The 21383-nt window shown below is 40.7% G+C and overlaps 1 protein-coding gene across 4 annotated transcripts in view; it reads right to left on the bottom strand.

Moving 5' to 3' along the window:
• LOC117347194 (signal transducer and activator of transcription 5B) overlaps positions 1-21383 on the bottom strand; it is a 163638-nt gene that overhangs the window by 74782 nt on the left and 67473 nt on the right. For all 4 annotated transcript variants that reach the window (XM_033917775.1, XM_033917778.1, XM_033917777.1 and 1 more), the window contains 3 exons: positions 6640-6780; positions 4539-4695; positions 3727-3816 (listed from right to left, as the gene is read on the bottom strand). In XM_033917775.1, the coding sequence (XP_033773666.1) occupies positions 3727-3816; positions 4539-4695; positions 6640-6767 (375 nt within the window). In that variant the 5' untranslated portion in view covers positions 6768-6780. The remainder of the gene's footprint in view (positions 1-3726; positions 3817-4538; positions 4696-6639; positions 6781-21383) is intronic.

The following is a 21383-nucleotide window of genomic DNA, read 5'->3' as shown; positions in this document are numbered from 1 at the left end:
TATTTTATCAGGATAAAGATTTGATCTTGAGGCTCTACTATAATTTGAAACAAGTCTGTTACTTGGGAGAAAGAATATATATTTACCCTGATGTTTCTAAATGGACTCAGTCAAGAAGAAAATAATTTCTTACATACCCGCGATAAAATGACTTCTTTGGGTGCTTCTTTCCAGTTAAGATTTCCCTGTAAATGCTTTATATTATACCAAGATAATAAGTAAATATTTTATGACCCAGATCAGTTGCGTTTCTTCTTAGAAGGAAAAGGAGTTTCGTTTGCACCCCAGTGATTGCCAGAGTAATTCAAGTCCGTTATCAAAGCCGACGTTTTCACTCTAATTTCCTTTAATAATTGTAATATGTTTTCTTTCCTGGAAGAGTTTCTTTCTTGTTCTCCTTCTCTCTCCCTTATTTGAGGACTGTGTATAAGTTGTATTTGTTTCTGATGCCAGTCAAATAAATATATATAAAAAAAGAAATTACTAAGCACCATGAAGACAGAGCTCATGCATTTTGGTGGTTTCAGTAGTATATATTTGCTATTATTATTTTTAAATTTTGATAGTGCAATGAAGTGAAAAAATAAAAATTCACATAGAAATGGAAGAACAGGAGGAATGAGAATTCAAACTGGCATCTGGAAACTTAAAGCACTATATAATTGACAACCTTTGCCATTGTTATGGACAGAAGCACTGATACCAGTGATTTTAGAATGAATATACTATGATACCCCCGGTACCCTCAACATCAGCGATACCTTCAAGAAAGATCGCTACCATCAGCAGCATTGGTACCATCGGTGTATGTATCGACATCGGCAGCATGGACATCAGTACCATGGACTTCGACACCATGGACATCGACACCCTGGGTATTAGTGCATGGACTCCGCGAAATTGACTTTGATATTGATGGCCAATGGAAGACACTAGTACCTATGAGGCCTAGCTGCCGGTACTTAAAATGTTGCGTCTCGCCCAAAGAGAGAGCTAAAAATAAGGTGCAATCCTTGTGAAAATTAGGCGAAACGCAAGGTGGTCGCAGTAGAAGTCGTCACGAATGAACTCAATGCCATAATGACTTGTGACATAGTCCTTTGTTGTTCTTGAAGACAGGTGAAGATTCCCCCAAAAAACAGGACCTCAAAAAAGAAACTGCCGCAGCCAAAATTTAATCCGAGGCTGAGGCAGTGTACAGAGGCCTCGCTGGGAAGAAGTCTGTGAAGGAAATAAAACTTTAGTTTTGTTTGTTGTTTTTAAATTTAAAGAAATAAACAAAATAGAAAGAAAATATAAGGGTGTGCAGGAAGGCAAGGCAATAAAAACGAAGAGCGTTAGAAAAGCCAACTTCCTAGCTCCGCAGAAAAACGAGAATTGAGGAGACGCATGTCCTGCATTGGGCAGGAAGGCACTCGTGCATGCGTGGTGCGGTCAGTCATGAACTTTCTAAAGTTCTTAAAGCAAAATGCTTTTGCAGCTGTCCGCATTGGGGCTCCATGGATGACATCACCCACATGTGAGAATATGCTGCTTGCTTGTCCTAGGATATTATATTATACTCCTTCTAGAGTACCGAGTGAGACTCAGGTTGCTGAGGAACAAGGAACTAAAACTGTGACCATAAGAGATAAGATCTGAGGCTTTGAATATTTCAGAAATTTTACAGGCATACTTGATAAAGAATTCAGAAAGAGCAACCCTCTGTTTCTTGCCCATTAAGGCAAATTTAAAGAACAGGGTGAAAAGTTATGGTTTTTAAATATGTTTTCACAGAATATTTATCTTTCCAGAAATTATAAACCTTTAAATGTATGACAAATTGCTACAATGCTTTAATTTTAAAGTGTGAAAGGGGATGGACATGATTTTTATTGAGGTTTTTACTGGATAATACATTAACTTGAAATGTAATGTTTGTTACTTCTAAGTATGTATCATCAATTTAATAAATAAAGTGGGTATTGAATCTGGATTTGAATATTGCCAGGGCAGAGCTTGACGAGACGTAAAATTTGTACCTAGGATAATGGTAGGTTAAGTGACTTGCCCAGAGTCACAAGGAATTGCAATGGGAATTGAACCCAGTTCCCCAGGTTCTTAGATCACTGAACTATCCATTAGGCCACTCCTCCACTCCATAGTTGTGAAAGAGAAAAACAAAAATCTGAGACCTATTGGGCATTTGTCACTGCACCAGAAATGAAGTTTAGCAGACACGCGGAGGCCCAGCTAGGTTAACACCTGGCGTAATTTTTAGTCACAAAAAAAAAAACCAGAGTAATAACTAAATCAAGTTATATATATATTATTTGCCAGAGGTGAGCTAAACACTCCCGATAAGCATTTCACATAAAAGATGGAGAAAAAGCCTCAAAATTCAAATTAAAAGCAGTCCACAATCAAAACTTGATAAACATTCAATACTGCTTCATTTCTTATCATAGGCAAAAAAACTCCACCACCACTGAAATGAATTTATCAAAGGATGAAAAAAAACCCATCACTATGCACAGGAAAAGAAAAAACAAAACAGTTTACTTAGCTTTGGAAACATGGTCGAGAACACGACATATATGAAAACATCTGGCCAGAGAAAATATTGGTGGCGCTCACTAGATGAACCTTTCACAAACCTGTCCTCTTTTAAATTCCAACAAGTCCTTGTTTCGCCTCACACAAGGCTGCGTTAGGGAATATAATGCAGCTCAAAACTCTGTTCTCATTCTGCGCACAGAGTTTTGAGCTGCATTATATTCCCTGACGCAGCTTTGTGTGAGGCGAAACAAGGACTTGTTGGAATTTAAAAGAGGACATGGTTTTATTATTTTGTTGATTTGTGGTTGCATGGTACAGTCTCCGTCTATCAACACTCCGAGGAGTTTTAGCGTGGGTTGAATGGGGTACAAGATCAAGTTTATTACTAGGTTAGGGCTTTGCTGTTTTCTAGGAGGATGAAGTTTGTTTTGTGAGGGTTGTTTTAGTTTGTGTACTTTCATCCATGTTGCTGTTGTTTCAAGTGTTCTGTGTATTGTGCCTACCATGGAGGGCTCGAGTTGATCAAATGGGAGGAGTATGGTGATGTCATCTGCATAGCTGTAAGAGATAATGCCTAGTTTATCTAGGTATGAGCTTAGGAAGGCAATGTATAGGTTGAAGAGTGTGGGAGACAGGGGTGATCCTTGGGGAACTCCACATGGGTTGGACCATGGTTCTGATTTTTCTTTGTTTGTTTTGATTCTATAAGTTCTGTTTGTAGGAATCCTTTGAACCATATTATTACCTTTCCAGTAATTCCTATTGAGCATGTAGATGGTATTCCTAAAATACCATCTACATGCATTTAACACCTGACTGACTGAGTACTAATGGGAAAGTTTCATGAATCAGGCGACTAGAACTATTTGCTCCAGCATTAACGGAGAACTTGCTTGCCAGTTTCTTTGTAGTGGAGGCATATTTGAAGACTACATTAGTGGTTGTTCAAAGAGAAGCAATAGACTGCCTTGGACAGGCTTGCTCAGCTACAGTCCATCACTGCAGTGTTTGGCCTGCACACTGGAGGAAAACAAAAGACACCATATCATCAGAGCTCACATACAAGGACTCCTCATTGATTAGAAGTAAAGAAAGGACTTTCATGAGAGTCTGATGGGAAGGACTATGGAGAGGGCTTCTGCTGAAAGTCAGAAGAAGAAAAGACACAGAAGAAATAAAGGTGCTCACATTTGTTGCTTCTCGCACAAGCCGCTGTTCGTGGTATAATATGTGTCTGATACATCGGACTAGTTCCATTGGGCAGAGCTCATATGTGTTCTGTTAAAAAAAAACAACACAAAAACAAAGATTGTATACTTCCACTGATGTTTCTAGAAAAATGATATGAAATAGACTGCAAGATTTCCCCCTCCCACCTTCTTTAAACTCTTCACTTCAGAAGGCAAAGGGAACCCAGTATTTTGTTTCTAACAGTGGCCAACCCAGGTCTTTCTTCCAAACCACTGCCCTGCATTATGGCCAACAAAAGTCACCATAGTAAAGCAGCTCTCTTCCTTCCCTAGAAATTCAGCCTAGTTTCACCAATCTGCAAACATTTTGTTAAAAAGAATGAAGTGAGTGACTCTTTGATAATGTTTTATAGAAAGGGAGATATGGGCATGCTGGGGAAAAAAAGATGCCCCAAGGAACAGTTACCTATAGCATCTCCTTTTCCCCTTCCAAAAAATCCAAAGTGCTATACATTTGTTGCCTTGGTAAAATAAATTATAGGGTGACCAGGTTTAATTGAAGGAAACAAATCATAACCCAAAAATAAGCATGTCCAGATCACCTTTTAACTTTGTTCAAATTCCATCTTTGTGACACTGCTCACAAAGTAACGTGAAACAGATTTTTCTTGTAAGATTAAAAAGGACTTTACTGCATTATATGGAGAACAGTTCCTTTTTTGTTTGCATGAAGATCAGCTTCCAGAAGTGCAGAATGACAAGATTTTCTGGGACAGACCATATCTGCTGTCTGGTTAATTAAATACCAACCTTTAACTGAGTGGCATAATGTCCAAGTTTTATCTTCAGCAAAAATCCATCTTCTCCAACCTGATGTTCTGCCTTCTTCTGCAGTTCCTGTATTAAGCCTTCAAGTAGCTGTGTTGCTTTAATATTGTCTTGTGGATTATCTATGTCTATTGCATCCCTTAAAGAAAAAAAACAACACACATACAGATTTACTACCGCAGTGTTATTAAAAGTTTTAAAAAAACTATTTCATTTATCAGATTAGTGAATAGGCTGTATTTTGCACCATCTGCAATTGCTTCATCATGGTCGCAGGATATGGTAGGTATAGTATGTTGCAGTAGTCCAGCATCCCAAGGATTAGAGATTGTACCAATAGTAGGAATTGCTTCTTTTCGAAGAATGATTGGATTTTCTGGTTTTCTGGTTGCCAAGGGATTCAGGGCATTAAGACAGCTTAGAGCCATTTGAGATTTCTTGGATGAGAAAGCCTTACATATGCTAATTCATGCTTTCGTATTATCTAACTTAGATTATGGTAACTTAGTTTATGCATGTATAGGAACAGGACAACTAAAACGCCTACAAACAGTACAAAATGCTGCGATTAGGCTGCTAGGCCATACTTATATTCAGGATCATGCGACACCTTTGTATCTGAAATTCCATTGGTTGCCAATGGAACTTAGGATCAAATTTAAGATCTTGATGTTGGCACATAGGGCATTATTTGAGTTGCAACCATTGCATCTTTCTAACTTGGTATTATTCTATGCACCGAGGCATTCCCCATATTTTGAAGGCCCATCTTGCCTCAACTAGAGTTTGTGCATTTTTTTTTTTTTATTTAGTTCCACGGTTGTAGAACAGTCTGCCTCTAGAACTGAAAAAGGAAGACATTTCTTTCAACTGGCTTTTTTAATTTGAAAGAACGAGTTTGGGACTGCAGTTCGTATTTTGCTCATTTTTAAATAAATTTTTAGTTTGTATTAATTAAACTTATTGATAATTTGATTGTCAGATTATGTATTTAGAAAATAAATAAATACATAAATCTATCTATCTTTTTTTCCTCTTTCTTTTCTTTTCTATTTTGAATGGAGTTCTTTTCACATTGTTTTGAATTATATATATTGTAAACCGCTTGGATCCTTTTTTGGCTATATTAGTGGTATATAAAGTTTGTAATATGTTGCACTCTCGGTTTTTGATCCCAGTGACACTGACAGCGACTGTTTAGCTCTTCCTAGAGCCTTTTAACCAAGGTAGATTTTATCTTATTAGCCTGTTTTGGATCCCAAATTTGGCCCTCCTTTGGTTCCCTGGTGTAATCTAGGAATTTTATAAAAGCTTCAATTTCAGTTATGTTATTAAGCAAATGACATTTCCCATCCATTGCAGTATAAACAAGCCTACTTTCTGACCGGGCTTGTTTATACTGCCATAGATCTCTCTGATTTTTGGACTTAAGCACAGACACACCTACCAGTTCCCAATTTTCAAATCTGCAAACTTTCTGTTGTCTAACTAGTTTGTGCCCTACTTCTGGAAAGTGCAATAACTTGAGTATGAATGCCTCTGGAGGCATACCTTGGTCTGGCTTTGGGCACAGTTCGCTATACTTTCTTTCAATGTCATACAGTGGTGGCACAGGAAACCCTGCTGCAAAACTTTCCTCATGAACTGTGGCATGACCTCATTCCACATCCTCAGGTCTTAAATTAGACTGCCTGCTCTGATATGCTTGTCAGCTAGGAGTTCCATTTTGTTTCTGCAGCTTTACATCGATCTTTCTCCTTTTCTTGGTCTACCCCCACATCTTGGATACTAAGTTCAAAGCGCTCTCGTCCATTTTTTTCACTAGTCTACAGTGTCACCTACTTCAGTCTTTGTGGCTCTGAACTTCTGCAAAATCAAAAGCAAGGTCTATTCACTGCTCTACTTTGCATCTTCTGTCTCTGGAGTAGATGATGTGGACAATGCATTTCTGGTGTCTGTGTTGCCCATCAGTCTTTGGTTTTGTAGCCTCACTTCAGCATGTCCATCATTGATGGGTAGTTTTAGGTTTTAATGTTCTTGGCTACCAGTAAGACAGTAACGTACCAGTAAGACAGTAACATACCAGGATTGTGCCTCGATCCACTGTGACAGGTAATGCCGGACTTCTATAGGAAAGTGCTGGCCATACAGAGCCTGCATCTGACGCAAGGCATCTCCCTGCAGTTGTTGGGCCTGGATCCACACCGCCATGATTAATCACAGACTGCAGAGGAAGACAAGGAAAACAGGTTATCTACTCAAGCAGGAATATTACTCACACTGACAGGAGAGTTAAAAACAAACACGTTTGCTAACACATATTAATTTTGAATAAAGAGCTAGTAAAAAGTATTTACTTTGAACTATATGAATACAGTTATTTTGGTACAAGAAACCTTACATGATGTCTAGAATATTACAAACTCCAAGTTCCAAGTCATAAATCTTATTCACATTTAATTTCTATACTTCGTTGTTAAATGCTGCTGCCGTAATGCCACAGTGCCTTCCTTCCACCAGGACACTGGCTGCCAGTCACTATTACTCAAACATGCAATGAACAACAGTTTAATCTAACTGGCAATGGAACGTGCAGTGTTGATCTCTAGTTCGCACTAGTGTAAGAGACAGAAGATATTACTTCAAGTCTGAGGACCAATGATGTAAGAGGCAAAATTCAAGGCGATTTATGGTTAAATATGTTTACTGAACCAGACAACAAAGATAGAAAATAAAATGATGCAGAGCTAATACATAGCAAATCCTGCTGGTAAATAGAAAATAGTCCCCCACCCTCAACCCACCCATTCTCAAATATACAATATAACAGAGGAAAGGAGGCCAGAGGAACAGTAATAATACTACAACATTCATAGTCCCCGAGTGGATCTCTGCTCCCAGGTAAAATAACAGGTTCCCAACCCATTTAGAAAATAGGAGACGTACCATTTCTTGTACATATATCCTATCATGAATTGTATTTCACCCCCCCCACCTTTTCCACATGTTCTGTCTTTATGTCTCAATATGTGATATCCTGGAATTTTAAAATTTTTGTACACTGCTTAGATACTTATTACGCGATATATCAAATTTTAAATAAACTTGGTTCTTATAGTCTCCCGATACCCCCATGACCAGAGTATCTCCTCTAACCTCTAGATAGCCAAAAAAATGCACAAAAAAATAGAACTGTGGAACCGATGATCTTGATCTAAGAGTTTATTAATAAAAGTCTTCACACATAAAAGTGATGCAGATCAATTGGCAAATCCATGTAATACACAGTAAGAGAATTTTATGGTGTGGACCCAACATCTATGTTTCATAGAAACATGATGGCAGATAGGCCAAATGACCCATCTAGAATACCCATTCACAGTAACCATTATCTCTTTCTTTCTCTGAGAGATCCCACATGCCTATCCCAGGCCCTCTTGAATTCAGACACAGTCTCTGTCTCCACCACCTCTTCCGGTAGACTGTTCCAAGCATCTACCACCCTTTCCATAAAAAAAGTATTTCCTCAGATTACTCCGGAGCCTATCACCTCTTGACTTCATCCTATGCCCTCTCTCTCCAGAGTTCCTTTCAAATGAAAGAGACTTGACTCGTGTGCATTTACACCAAGTAGGTATTTAAATGTCTTTATCGTATCTCCCCTCTCCTGCCTTTCCTCCAAAGTCTGTCCCCATACGCCTTATGACGAAGACCACACACCATTTTAGTAGCCTTCCTCTGGACCTACTCCATCCTTTTGAAAAACCCAAAGATATGCTTAAAAAGCATCCAAACAAGCTGTGAGCTGGAAATCAGAGCGCTGACAATGCAAAGTACAATGCACAAATGGCAGAATCAGACCGGACCCCAGAAGAAGGTTTTTTATAACTGAAACACGGATCATGTTGGGTCCACACCACAAAATTCTCTTACTGTGTATTACATGGATTTACCAATTGATCTGCATCACTTTTTTATGTGTGAAGCCTTTTATTAATAAACTCTTGGATCAAGATCATCGATTACACAGTTCTATTCCTTGTTTGGTTCCTTGTAGTATTGTCAAATCAACTTTCTTCAGACTACGTCAAATTCGTTCAGTTTTGAAATTCTTATGTCCCAAGTCACCTAACATATTAATTCACTTACTGGTAATCTCAAAAATCGATTATTGTAATGCTCTATTTAAGGGAATAGCCCAAAAAAGAAATAGCTGAATTACAACTTCCACTTCACAACATATTTGGAGTTCCTTTTGTCCGTACTCTAGAAGTTCATGCCCTACGTGGACCCTAGGGCACAATTCGAGTACCAGGAGGCGCTGGCTTCATTATCCCAGCTCTGGGTGCAGCTTATGCAATCCTCCTATGATGCCTTCGAGCTCGCGGCTTGGGCCGCAGCATGTTCGGTGGCTATGCGCCGACTGGTGTGGCTGAGGACAATCGACATGGACCCCAACCTCCAGGACAGGCTTGCCAACGTCTCCTTAAGAAAGCGCATTGGCTCCCAGTTGCTCACCGCATAACATATAAAATAAGTCTGCTAACTCTCAAATCTCTTCTTTATAAAACTCCCGCCTTCAGTCATAGATTATTGATTCCCCACACTCCAACAAGATTACTTAGGTCAAACGACCTACATTTATTAATTGTTCCCTCTCTCAAAAACATTAACACACGGCGGCAATTCATCTTTTCTGTCATAGCCCCCCAAACATGAAATTCATTTAAGGGAAGAACGCAACCTAGACAGATTCTAGAGAAAGTTAAAATGCTTTCTTTATAAAGATGCATTTGACTGCTAGAAAGCTAGATTAGGAGCCTCAATTGAATCCTATTTCCCAATTTATTTGAAACCCACCGCCCTCCCCCTTTCTATTGTTTTTTCCCCCTACTTGTCTTATTTACTATGAACTTGTATTTCTTTCCCCATTTCTTCCTTTTGTTTAGTCAGGTTTTGTCAGGTTAGTCTTATTCGTTTGTTTTGTTTCCCCCAGAAATTTGTAATTTTACTTTTTTGTACATCGCTTAGAATTTTGAATAAGCGATTAATCAAATTTTTAATAAATTTGAAACTTTGGTGATTTTCTTTGGTTTGGTAAATCAAGAAACACAACATCAAAGTATCATGAGACCAACCAATATACAATCCAAAAAAGAACAAGATCAACATGAAAACAATCTACAGTACTATAAGAGATCTCCCAATGAATGTGGAACACCCACCTACCCCTTCCCTCCTAGCCCTACTGGACTACAGAAAGAGGAAATAAAGAGAATTAAAAGATCCAACCCAAGCTGTACCAGAGACAAGAAGAAGGGAAAAAAACACCTATTCAAAAGGATAGAGTATTTAATACCATAGTATGAGCTCTTGGTGACAAAACCTGAATATAAGGCTCCCAAATCTGCCAAAAGTGCTTCTTCCGTTTAGCAGTTGTACCTGCATGGTGAGCCTCAAACAACATTAAAATACAGAACATAGTCCTCCAATACCAAAAGGATGGCACATGAGACAAAAGGATGCACTTCTTCCCCACTATACATGCCTTACTTATTCAATAGAAGATAGCCACTTTTTCCATAAATAAGGGGCTTCCAATCATTGAATAATACTGGTAAAGGTCCAGGTCATATCAATTTACACAATACATTTCCCAGATAGGCTAATAAGCAGAGCCAAAAAGTCTGGATAGTGGAATAGCCCAAGAAAGCATGGAAAAACATGTTCTCAGCAGTACCACAGCTAGAGAATTTGTCCCCGCCCCTGCAGGAACTCAATTTCCCCTTCCTGTCCCCATGCATTTTGTCCCTATCCCTGTCCCATTCCTGTAAGCTCTGTCTTAACCGCACAAACCTCAAACACTTATGATTTTAAGTGTTCAAAGTTTGTGTAGGTGAGGACAGAGCTTGCAGGAATGAGGCAGGGACAGAACTTGTGGGGATGGGACAGGAAATGGAGTTCCTGTAGGGACAGGGAGAAATTTGTCCCCATGTCATTCTCCATCTTCCCACAGGTCAAACCAGCATGATGGGCTTGGACCTGAGAAAAATAGACTCTAGTAATGGTACGATAGTGACATTCTCTATAAGAGGCACAGGATACCAATTGGGCTAGAAAAGTATATATAGTCTGAGAACAGAGAGAAAGGCTAAATTCTTCATTCCACTTTGCTACAACAGAATCGTACTGATGTTGTAAAGCAAAGCTACCCAGTGCTTTATATAAATAGGAAACTGAACATCCCAAATATGCAATTGCCCAATAGAAATCCCTGAGTTTGTCCCCGAGATCCATTCCAGTTGCCGCGTATACGGTAATCATCTATCTCCAGAATCCAATCATAAATATGTCATAATAGACCCGCAAATTGGGAAGCCCTAGACCACCTTGGCACCAAGTACCTAACAGATTCCCAAACTGTAATTTGAGGCTCCTACCCTGCTAAAACCCTCAGATATTTAAGGAAGGAGTCAAATAGGTACATACTGAAAAACATACAGCCACCTGGGAAATAAGGTCATATGAAATAAATTGATTCTACTGCTCAAGGAAAGAGGCATGGAGTGCCAGATGGCCAACTGTTGTTGAGTAGAACGTAAGAAAAGAACAACATTGGAGCTATGTATAATTTGAAGGATGGGAAGGGAGCCAGATACTCAAATATTTAAATGAGTCTACTGTCCATTGCAGCGGAAAAATACCATACCAGGACTTTCGCAGCCTAGGCTGCATGGACAAAGCCTCCGATTTCTGCATATTCAAGCGAAACCCAGAAAAGTCACCATACTCATGGATATATTCCAAAAGAGTCTGCAGAGACCAAACCGAAGAAGTCAGACGGACCAAAAGGTCATCTGCAAAAGCAGTGATTTTAAATTCCTCATCTCTCATCCGAACTCTAATAATCTCTGGATTAAACATCACATATCTTATCAGAGTATCCAAAGTCTAAACAAAGAGCAGGTGTGAAAGAGGATAGTCCTGCCTAGTGCCCCGAGCCACAGGAAAGGGATCAGTCGCCAAATCATTAATCCAAACGTAAGCCTGGAGCCGACTGTATAACTTATGAAAAGCTGCAAGGTATCTACCATGAATCCCATAATGTTCCAATACTGCAAACATGTAATCCCAATGGACATAATCAAAGGCTTTTTCATCATCAAAGCTGATCAGCAGGGAAGGATCAACCCGAGAGTGAACAGTCTCCAAAGAAGCCGATATATGTCTATCTCGGATAAAACCCACCTGCGGACCAGCTATTATGTTTGTTTAGCTTTCTAGCCTGTCCTCCCCAGGAGCCCAGAATGGGTTACAGTGAGACATTTATAAATTTTTGAGGCACACGAATAGGGGTACATTCACATTACATTGGCACACGATATATTCACATTGCATTTCCATAGGGTACATTCACATTGTATTGTTCTAGGACTAAGGCATACGAATAGGGTACAATCACATTACACTGGCCTAGAACTAAGGGTACAGTCACATTGTATTGTTCTAGGACTAAGGCATACGAATAGGGTACAATCACATTACACTGGCCTAGAACTAAGGGTACAGTCGCACTTTACTAGAGATAAAAGTAAGGGATATAAGCAGCTTATTCATAATATATTGGAGGTACAACATGTTGTACTCGACATGTACTCAATCTAAGCATATAGAGATACCATCCTATTGAATTAGACTTCTTTTGGTTAGCGTACAGTCTCTCTCTATTTGAGACAAGGATTAAGCTGACAGCAGTATGCTCTCGCTTGAGCTGGAGATAAGGGCTAGTGAGACCTTGAGCTGTTGGGAAGGTATCCGTAGGGAACAGTGCACCATAATCAATAATGTTCAGGGCCCTATTTGTTTCAACAGGCTTTCTATGGATCTTAGGCTAGCAGCTTCGGTTTTACAGTTTAGAAAACAGCTGAAAACGTCTGTGCTCTTGCGTGCTTTTGCAAACAGTAACAGCGAGAAATGAACCTGCAGTCAAGTCTCAGTCTAGTACCAGCAATTAAGTAGTTTTGTTTGTGTTGTTTATTGTTGGTAGCATTGTTATATATGTTTGTTGTTTGTATTGTAATATGTTTATTGTATCATGTTTTTTGTTGTCTTATTGAAATATGTTTTGTATGTAAAGGTTGTAATTTGTTATCTTTCATTTGGGTCTCATCGTACTCTGCATAGAATTGCAGGATAGGCGGAATATAAATTTTTAAAATAAATAAAATGTGGCTTAGTTTTAGTTGCATACTGTTGAACCTGGTCATTAGGGTCTCAAGGTAGGTATGCAATTGTTTGAGAATAATATGGTTTTTATTGTTTTTCAGAAAGGCAGCAGGCTATCTATAGCTTGAATGTCTGGGGGAGCTGGTTCCACAGTTTTGTCATATGTATGTACAACTTTAGGCTGACGGTGCTCTTTCTATGGCATTTGAATTCTTCCAATTTGCTGCATTTGACACATCATGAGCTCACGCAGCACGGCAGTAGGCAGAAGACCTTTTTACTCGTCTTAGCTATTTAAAATAATAATTACTTTAAAAACAGTGATGCCAGTGCTAATTAACAAAAGATTTTTTTAAAAGGTGATGATGCTTTTAGTCATTTTCCCTGCAAATCCACCACTTGTTTGTTTTGGGATTCCCTGCTACAAGGGTTTTGGGATGAATGTGAAATTTCACTTGCTTGAATGTGTCTAGAGAAGGGGGGAGGGCAACCTTTATACACAGAGGTCTGTATGAATGTCAGTACAATCCCTGGTGGGCTGCAGCATTACATAATATTGAACTGGAAATGCACAGAGCTCCATAGACTTTCTCAGATAAATAAGTAAAAATGTAACTAAAAACGAGGAATGGGCATCGACATGGCAGATGAGGTTCAACGTGGATAAGTGTAAAGTGATGCATATCGGTAACAGAAATCTCATGCACAAATACAGGATGTCCGGGGCGGTACTTGGAGAGACCTCCTAGGAAAGGGACTTGGGAGTTCTGATCGACAAGTCGATGAAGCCGTCTGCGCAATGCGCGGTGGCGGAGAAAAGGCGAACAGAATGCTAGGAATGATTAAAAAGGGGATCATGAATAGATCACCTGGAGTACTACGTCCAGCAGTAGTCGCCGTACATGAAGGAGGACATGGTACTACTCAAAAGGTTTTTTTCTCCGTTTACACCCTGTGTGTGTCAGTAGCCATAATGCATACTTTTATTTGAATATTTTCTTCTGCTGCCATTGTCTATTGCCAATGTTTGGATTATTCTTTCTGTACACTGCCTGGGTTGAATTTCTTGAAAAAGATAGTAAATAAATCCTAATAAATAAAATAAAATAATACCTTCCATTTCTGTTTCTAGATCCAGTTTGGTTCACGAGGGAATAGGAAATGACCTCATTAATATCCATTTGAATACAACTGCATGCTATTTGAGCTAATCTTTGGTGCACACAGTGTCTCCCATGCTACAGTCCTTTGAGCACTAGGCTCACTAATGCTGGCACTATCTACTTCTAGTTTTGAGAACCTTCTTGAGCATCTCATTGCATCAGCTTGCATGAATCCATGCTGTTTGTAAATGGCCTCACATGTCATCGCAGTTCAATGGAAACCAGTTGAAGAAGTTCTGAAAGCAGCTCCAACATAAGCTGCATCCCCGCTAAAAAAAAAAAACCCAGTCACTTCAGATCTTGATTTATATTCTATACACACATATGAGTTATGAGAAGAGTAGAGTGAGAACTAAGGAAGCAAGAGGGCAGAAATTATTTGTAGAGTAAAGGTATCTGGGAGAGAAGAGAGGAAGAGGAAAACTAGCAGGCATAGGTTGTTGCTGTTAGAGATAACCACATCCACTCACAGCCCATTAAAAGGTGGGAAATAATCCTTTTTTTTTTTTTTTTCTTTCCAGGAAGCCATTTCATGGTGAATGGGAAGGAATGGTTCAGTTAGCCCTTATACAGGTATCTGAGCCAGCACCACCTGTGCTGGCAGTGTCACCAGAGAAGCCAAGGATTTATTTGCCATGGGCATGAGAAAACCTGGACATCCCATCCCTCCCTTGGTCCAGATCAAATGTATGGCATTAATATTAACTGTGTTATATAATTAGTATGAAAGACAAACTAAGGTCCGTCTTAATATACCAGATGTGTGGTGAAATGGACAACTTCAACTGCCAGTGTTGACAAGAAATGACAGAAGCTGACACAGGGAAAAAAAAACACAGGGAAAAAAAAACAAATAAAAATCCAGCTACAGTTAAGAATATAAGAATAGCCATACTGGGTCTAGCCCAATATCTTGTTTACACAGTTGCCAATCCAGCTAACAAGTGCCTGGCAAAAACCCAAACAGTAGCAATATTCCATGCTACTGATCCCAGGGCAAGCAGTGGCTTCTCCCATGTTTGTATCAATAGCACACTATGGACTTTTTCTCCAGGAACTAATCCAAATCTTTCTTAAACCCTTCTGTGTTAACCGCTGTTACCACATCCTCTGGCAACATGTTCCAGAGATTAACACTAAGCGAAAAAATATTTCCTCTTATTGGTTTTAAAAGTATTTCCTGTAACTTCATCGAGGGTCTCCTAGCCTTTGTAATTTTTGATGGGAGTAAAAAAAATTGATTCCCTTGTACCAATTCTATACCAATCAGAATTTTATAGACTTCAATCCTATCTCCTCTCCTTTTTCAAGCTGAAGAGCCTTAACTCTTTAGTGTTTCCTCCTATGAGGCGTTCCATACCTTTGATCATCTTGGTCACTCTTCTTTGAACCTTTTCTAATTCCGTTATATCTTTTTTCAAATAAGGCAAACACTCAAGGTGAGGTTGCACCATGGAGAAATACAGAGGCATTATTTACTAACCATTTTCTAATAATTCCTAGTATATTGTTTGCTTTTTTGGCCACCACGGCACATTGGGTGAAAGGTTTCAGTGTATTGTCTCCAATGACACTTAGATCTTTCTTTTTGTGCGCTGACCCAAGAAGCAATACGCTTCAAATACTTTCCTTTGAAGGTAAACAGATGGATTCTGACACTGCAAAAGGACTCGGAGCACACTTGAAATACAACAGAGTTTTGGCCTCTTTAATTTGAGACTGAGCACTCTAGTCCCTGTAAGCTCATTACATATTGGTATTGGTCACCATACCTTAAGAAGGATATGGTGTTACTCGAGAGAGTTCAGAGAAGAGCGACACGACTGATTAAGGGGATGGAAAGTCTTTCATACGCTGAGAGATTGGAGAAACTGGGTCTCTTTTCCCTGGAGAAGAGAAGACTTAGAGGGGATATGATGAGACTTACAAGATCATGAAGGGCATAGAGAGAGTAGAGAGGGACAGATTCTTCAAACTTTCAGAACATTAAAAAACAAGAGGGCATTCGGAAAAGTTGAAAGGGGACAGATTCAAAACAAATGCTAGGAAGTTCTTCTTTACCCAACGTGTGGTGGACACCTGGAATGCGCTTCCAGAGGACGTTATAGGGCAGCGAACGGTACTGGGGTTTAAGAAAGGATTGGACAATTTCCTGCTGGAAAAGGGGATAGAGGGGTATAGATAAAAGATTACTGCACAGGTCCTGGACCTGATGGGCCGCCGCGTGAGCGGACTGCTGGGCGCGATGGACCTCAGGTCTGACCCAGCGGAGGCATTTCTTATGTTCTTAAAACAACAGTGGGAGGGGGGGGGAAGCGGGGTGAGACCATCTGCACATTTAAAGCAGATTTAACTGACCACCTTTTGCAGCGTGTGGCTCACACATGAGAATCCCAGAGGAAATCTGTCTCTGCAGAAAGCCACCTGCTGCCTGGTTATTTGGACATGCCAATCTGAAGCCTCACCGGAGTGGTCTGGGCACCATGACAACCTGTGGGAGGCAAAAGTACTAAAGATTACTGAATCACCGAGCAGGGCCAGTGCTGAAGAGGTTCTTTGTCAGCCTGGTACATCAGAAAATATGTAATTAAATAGTGCTTGGAGGGGAGGAATGGGTCAGGCAGCATGCACATAATAACAGTACAATATGTACTCCTGGGGGATTCTGTGCGAGTGCAAAAAGAGAAAGGCAGGAAAAACCATCTGGAAAAGCAGAGATGGAAATGGAAGAAAGCAGAGCCAATACAGTCAAAGGGATATGTTAGAGACAGGAAAAAGTGCGACTCAAAGGTGAAGGGGAGGAATATGTAGAAGCTGATAAAGAGAAATATTTCTGTTCTGTGCTCACCGCTGCAGGACCACAGAAGACAAACACAAATATTAATGGAGGTGTGATACATATTGAACAATTTTCAGAGGATTGTGCTAAACTAAAAGCGATGCATTGCATACAAGAGTACTGCTTGTCAGGAGGAATGTTACACTTCTGTAACCCTGGTCCCACTCAAAACAGTTCAGGATGCTAGCTATGCTCTTTGGGGTAGGATCTAATAGAATACTTAGGTTTGATGAGCTGACTGCAGGCCGGGGCTGGAGAGTATCCCACCCTGGTCTCTCAGGAACTCATAGTTATGAAAATAAACAGTCAATGAAATTCAAAACTCCTTACTGATGCAACCACCAAAAAAGAGAGAGAAAAAAACTAAACAGTCCAATGGAATTAAAATCTATAGTTCATTTTAGCTTCTCCAACCTGCTGAGTAATCTTGTCTAAGCTGCAATGGTGTGTGTGTGTGGGGGGGGGGGATGGAAGATGTGTGGCAGAGTAGCAGGATATTAACCATTTCTTCCCACCCAGCATTTGATCTTTGGAGTCAGTAAGTCAAGCTCCATCCCTGGCAGTATTCAAATCCAGGCTAAAAGCCCACTCTTTTGAGGTTGCTTTTAACTCCTAACCCCAACTCTCTTGTACAGAATCCATGCCTGAGATACTCCCTAAACCACTACTTGTCCTGTTTGATTAGATTGTAAGCTCTACTGAGCAGGGACTACCTCTAGCAGTGCTATAGAAATGATATGTAGTAGTAGTGATGGTGAAAATAATGTCAAATCAGTAACGCGGTGCTCAACAAAAACACATTAGCACAAGAAAGCCTGTATCACAGATGTTTAGGTCCTGTAGATCATCTTATAGCTGCTGGTACGTTTGTCTGTTGTTCACTGGATTAGATTTCCTTTCTGATTGCTATTATTGCTCTGACTTTTGGTCTGTCAAGGCAGTGTTGCCAGCTGGTCTTTCATATTTCTTTTCAATAAGTTGATCCAGTTCTGGTTTCACTCTCAAATGCATGGGCTCAGTTTCTATTTTTATTGTTTTTTTTGCAAAAACCACCATCACAAGAGCAAGACTACACATCCACACTTGCAGTAAGGATCCACTTGGGGATGTCAGGTAGTCCTACCTTAAGTTGAAGATGCTGGCGGGACACTGTGAGGACAAAGAAGTCATTAAAGAGCAGATCATACACTATGCTGGACTGATTTAGAAAAATCAAAGTGGAGGAGAGGAAAAAAATAAAGCCCTGGGGCTGACATTCTCAGCAATTTGTAGAACTGCCATGCAAGGCAGAAAAAGGAGTAGCCTAGTGGTTAGAGCTACATCCTCAGCACCCTGAGGTTGTGGGTTCAAGCCCTGCGCTACTCTTTGTGACCCTGGGTAAGTCAATCTTCCATGCCCCAGGTATGTTAGATAGACAGTGAGCCCACCGGAACAAATACGGAAAAATGCTTGCGTGCCTGAACATAAACCACTTAGACCAGTGTTCTTCAATCTTTTGACACCTATGGACCGGTGAAAATAAAATAATTATTTTGTAGACCAGCACTGGTCCGCCGGTTGAAGAATACTGGGCTAAATCGTGGGCTAGACCCCGCTCATCTCCACCCAATCTCCGCCCCCATAATAGTACTAATTGTAACACCCTTTCCATTCATTTTTCATATATACACAAACACAATATAATCTTATTAACAACACATTATGGTTAACCACAAAATTAAAACTACACAAAGCACACTGTATACTTCTCAACATTCATTCCTACCAGAACACAGATAACCCCTATGCAAATACAGGACCAAAAACTAAAAGTACTAATATATACAAACCCTAAGATGCAAGACTCTGAATGCAGTACAACCCCAGAGGAAAAGAAACAAATGCATTTCTTCCTGAACAGACAGCAGATGTAAATCAATCGCTAAATTAAAAAATAAAATCATTCCCTCTACCATTGTTGTCTCCCTCCCTCCATGCTTTGTCTTTAGGCCTGCCCCCCTGTGTTATCTTTGGGCCGGCTCCCTCTTCCTCAGTGCTGTAGTGCACAAAGCCGTGGGCAGCGGCTCCTCACACTTCCTTTGCCTCATCTGGAAGTCTTCCATCCAACGTTGTGACCTCAGAGAGAAGGCTTCCGGTTCAGGCGCAGGACGCACGTAGGAGTCTCTGCCCACGGCTTTGTGCATTGCAGCACCGAGGAAGAGGGAGACAGCCCGAAGACAACACCGCATCGATCACATTGTGGACCAGCAGCTGAAGAGCACTGTCTGGGGCCTGATGTATGTGCCGGCCCTGTGGACTAAGATGCAGAAAAAAAATCACTCTTGATAGCATTTATAAGTATTAATGAACTTTATGCTCAGGATCATGGAGGCAATAACTGGAGAGGACCCCGACACTACTGCCTCACCGCCCAATCATCGCATATTCGAAAAAGAATTGAAAAAAACTTCAAATATATAAACTTATAATGTGCCACTAGGGCTAAACTTATTTACTTGTGTACGTCTAGTTGAAAAAGAACAGCAAACATATCTTATAGCTTGCAGGTTCCGACGTGCCACGTTTCGTTCCTGCTTCAGGGAACTAATGATTTACAAAAGATTTCTAGTAACGGGCGTGAATGATTCAAAAAGTAGAATGTATCTCACATGGTTAGCGAAAACAATTCACACAACTTCCTCCTGATGGACTGGAAGGAAATTTCTGTGGACCGGCACTGGTCCATGGACCGGTGGTTGAAGAACACTGACTTAGACAACATCCATTGATAGGCTGTATATAAATACTGTACATAAATAAATAAATATACCGCAAACTCTCAGTTATCAGACTCCCATGGGGATTGGTAGATGCCGGATAACTGTAGTTTCTGGCTGCTTGAGAGCTACTCTAAAAATAGTTTTGTCTCCCTTCCCACCTCACCCTGTCTTTAACATACCCTCACCCCATCTGTTCCTCCCTTAATACCCCCCTTTCTGGTTTGGATCACTCCCTCCTCCCCCCCCCCACGTATGGGTCCAGCATCCATTTCCCCTCCACTTCACCCTGCTGGACCCTACCCACATACACCCACTCCCTTATCTGCCCTCTTGGACCCCCTCTCACATACCCAAAGTAGTGCTGACCCACCAACCCCCCTCCCTCACTTACCCAAAGCAATGGTGTCAACCAGTCCACAGAGACAACGCTGTAAAAAGGCTGCTCATGACCAGCCCCAGCATGGCAGTCCCTCTGGCCAGGAACAACCCGTTTACAGGCTCTACTAGCTGGCTGCCACTGTTGTTTTGATTAGGTGAGAGAGGGAGGGAGGGGGATTGGCGGGTCAGTGCCACTGCTGCTTCAGGGGCTGAAGGGAGGGGTTGAGGGGGTTGTTTGGTCAGGACAGATGCAGGGGCTGGAGGGAGGAAGGGAATGGAAAGGGCTGTCAGATCAGGAACGCTGCTTCTTCGGGAGCTGGAGGGAAGATGACTTCTTCTTGCCGGAAAATTGAGATTCTACTGTAAAAATAAAGGCCACACTGGCCACACACTTTGACTTTATAATGGTTTCAGAATTTCAGAGCCTGTGGCTGAAGAATTGCTTCAGATCAGCTGATGGTAAATCCTCCACTCAGATTCCATAGGATCCAAGACCTGGATGCAGAGATCCCACCAGAGGACTGTGGTCATAAAGCCACCACATGGGTTTCTATATCACTGGTCTTTTATAGCTCAAAAATAAAAAAAAAAACACATGCAAAACAAAGTCCCATGCAACACTGCTGCTATAATAGTTTAGCCAGGGACAAGATTAGCTTAAATTTCTCTCTTTTCTTTTTTTTTTAACATGACTGAAGCCAAACACAATTCTTCCACAAATATATTAGCTCTCCTTGATCTGGAGCCTATTGAACCACAAATAATACCTGAGTAAGATCAAATAATAGGAACATCTCCAGGACGTCTGATAAATAAACTGAGTGCCCTTGGGATGGGTCCCAAAGTGACGGGCTAGGTCAGGAATTGGTTGAGTAGAAGACAACAGAAGGTAGTGATCAATGGAGATCGCTCTGAGGAAAGGGATGTTACCAGTGGTGTGCCTCAAGGTTCTGTTCTTGGGCCTGTTCTTTTTAACATTTTTATAAACGATATTGCTGAAGGGTTGTCGGGTAAGATTTGCCTCTTTGAGGATGATACAAAAATTTGCAATAGAGTAGACACGCCGGATGGTGTGAATAACATGATGAAAGACCTGGCAAAGCTTGAAGAATGGTCTAATATTCGGCAGCTAAAATTTAATGCTAAGAAATGTAAAGTCATGCATTTAGACTGCAAAAACCTGAGGGAACGTTACAGTTTAGGGGGTGAAGAACTTATGTGCATGACAGAAGAGCAGGACATGGGTATGATTCTATGCGATGATCTTAAGGTGGCCAAACAGGTGACAGTGAAAGCTAGAAGGATGCTAGGTTGCTTAGGGAGAGGTATGGCCAGTAGGAAAAAGGAGGTATTGATGCCCCTGTATAAGAGTTTGGTGAGACCTCATTTAGAATATTGTGTACAATTCTGGAGGCTGCACCTCCAAAAAGATATAAAAAGGATGGAGTCGGTCCAGAGGAAG

The sequence above is a fragment of the Geotrypetes seraphini genome, chromosome 13 (assembly GCF_902459505.1).
Source record: "Geotrypetes seraphini chromosome 13, aGeoSer1.1, whole genome shotgun sequence".
Taxonomy (NCBI): Eukaryota; Metazoa; Chordata; class Amphibia; order Gymnophiona; family Dermophiidae; genus Geotrypetes; species Geotrypetes seraphini.
This window is presented reverse-complemented; position numbering and strand designations above follow the sequence as displayed.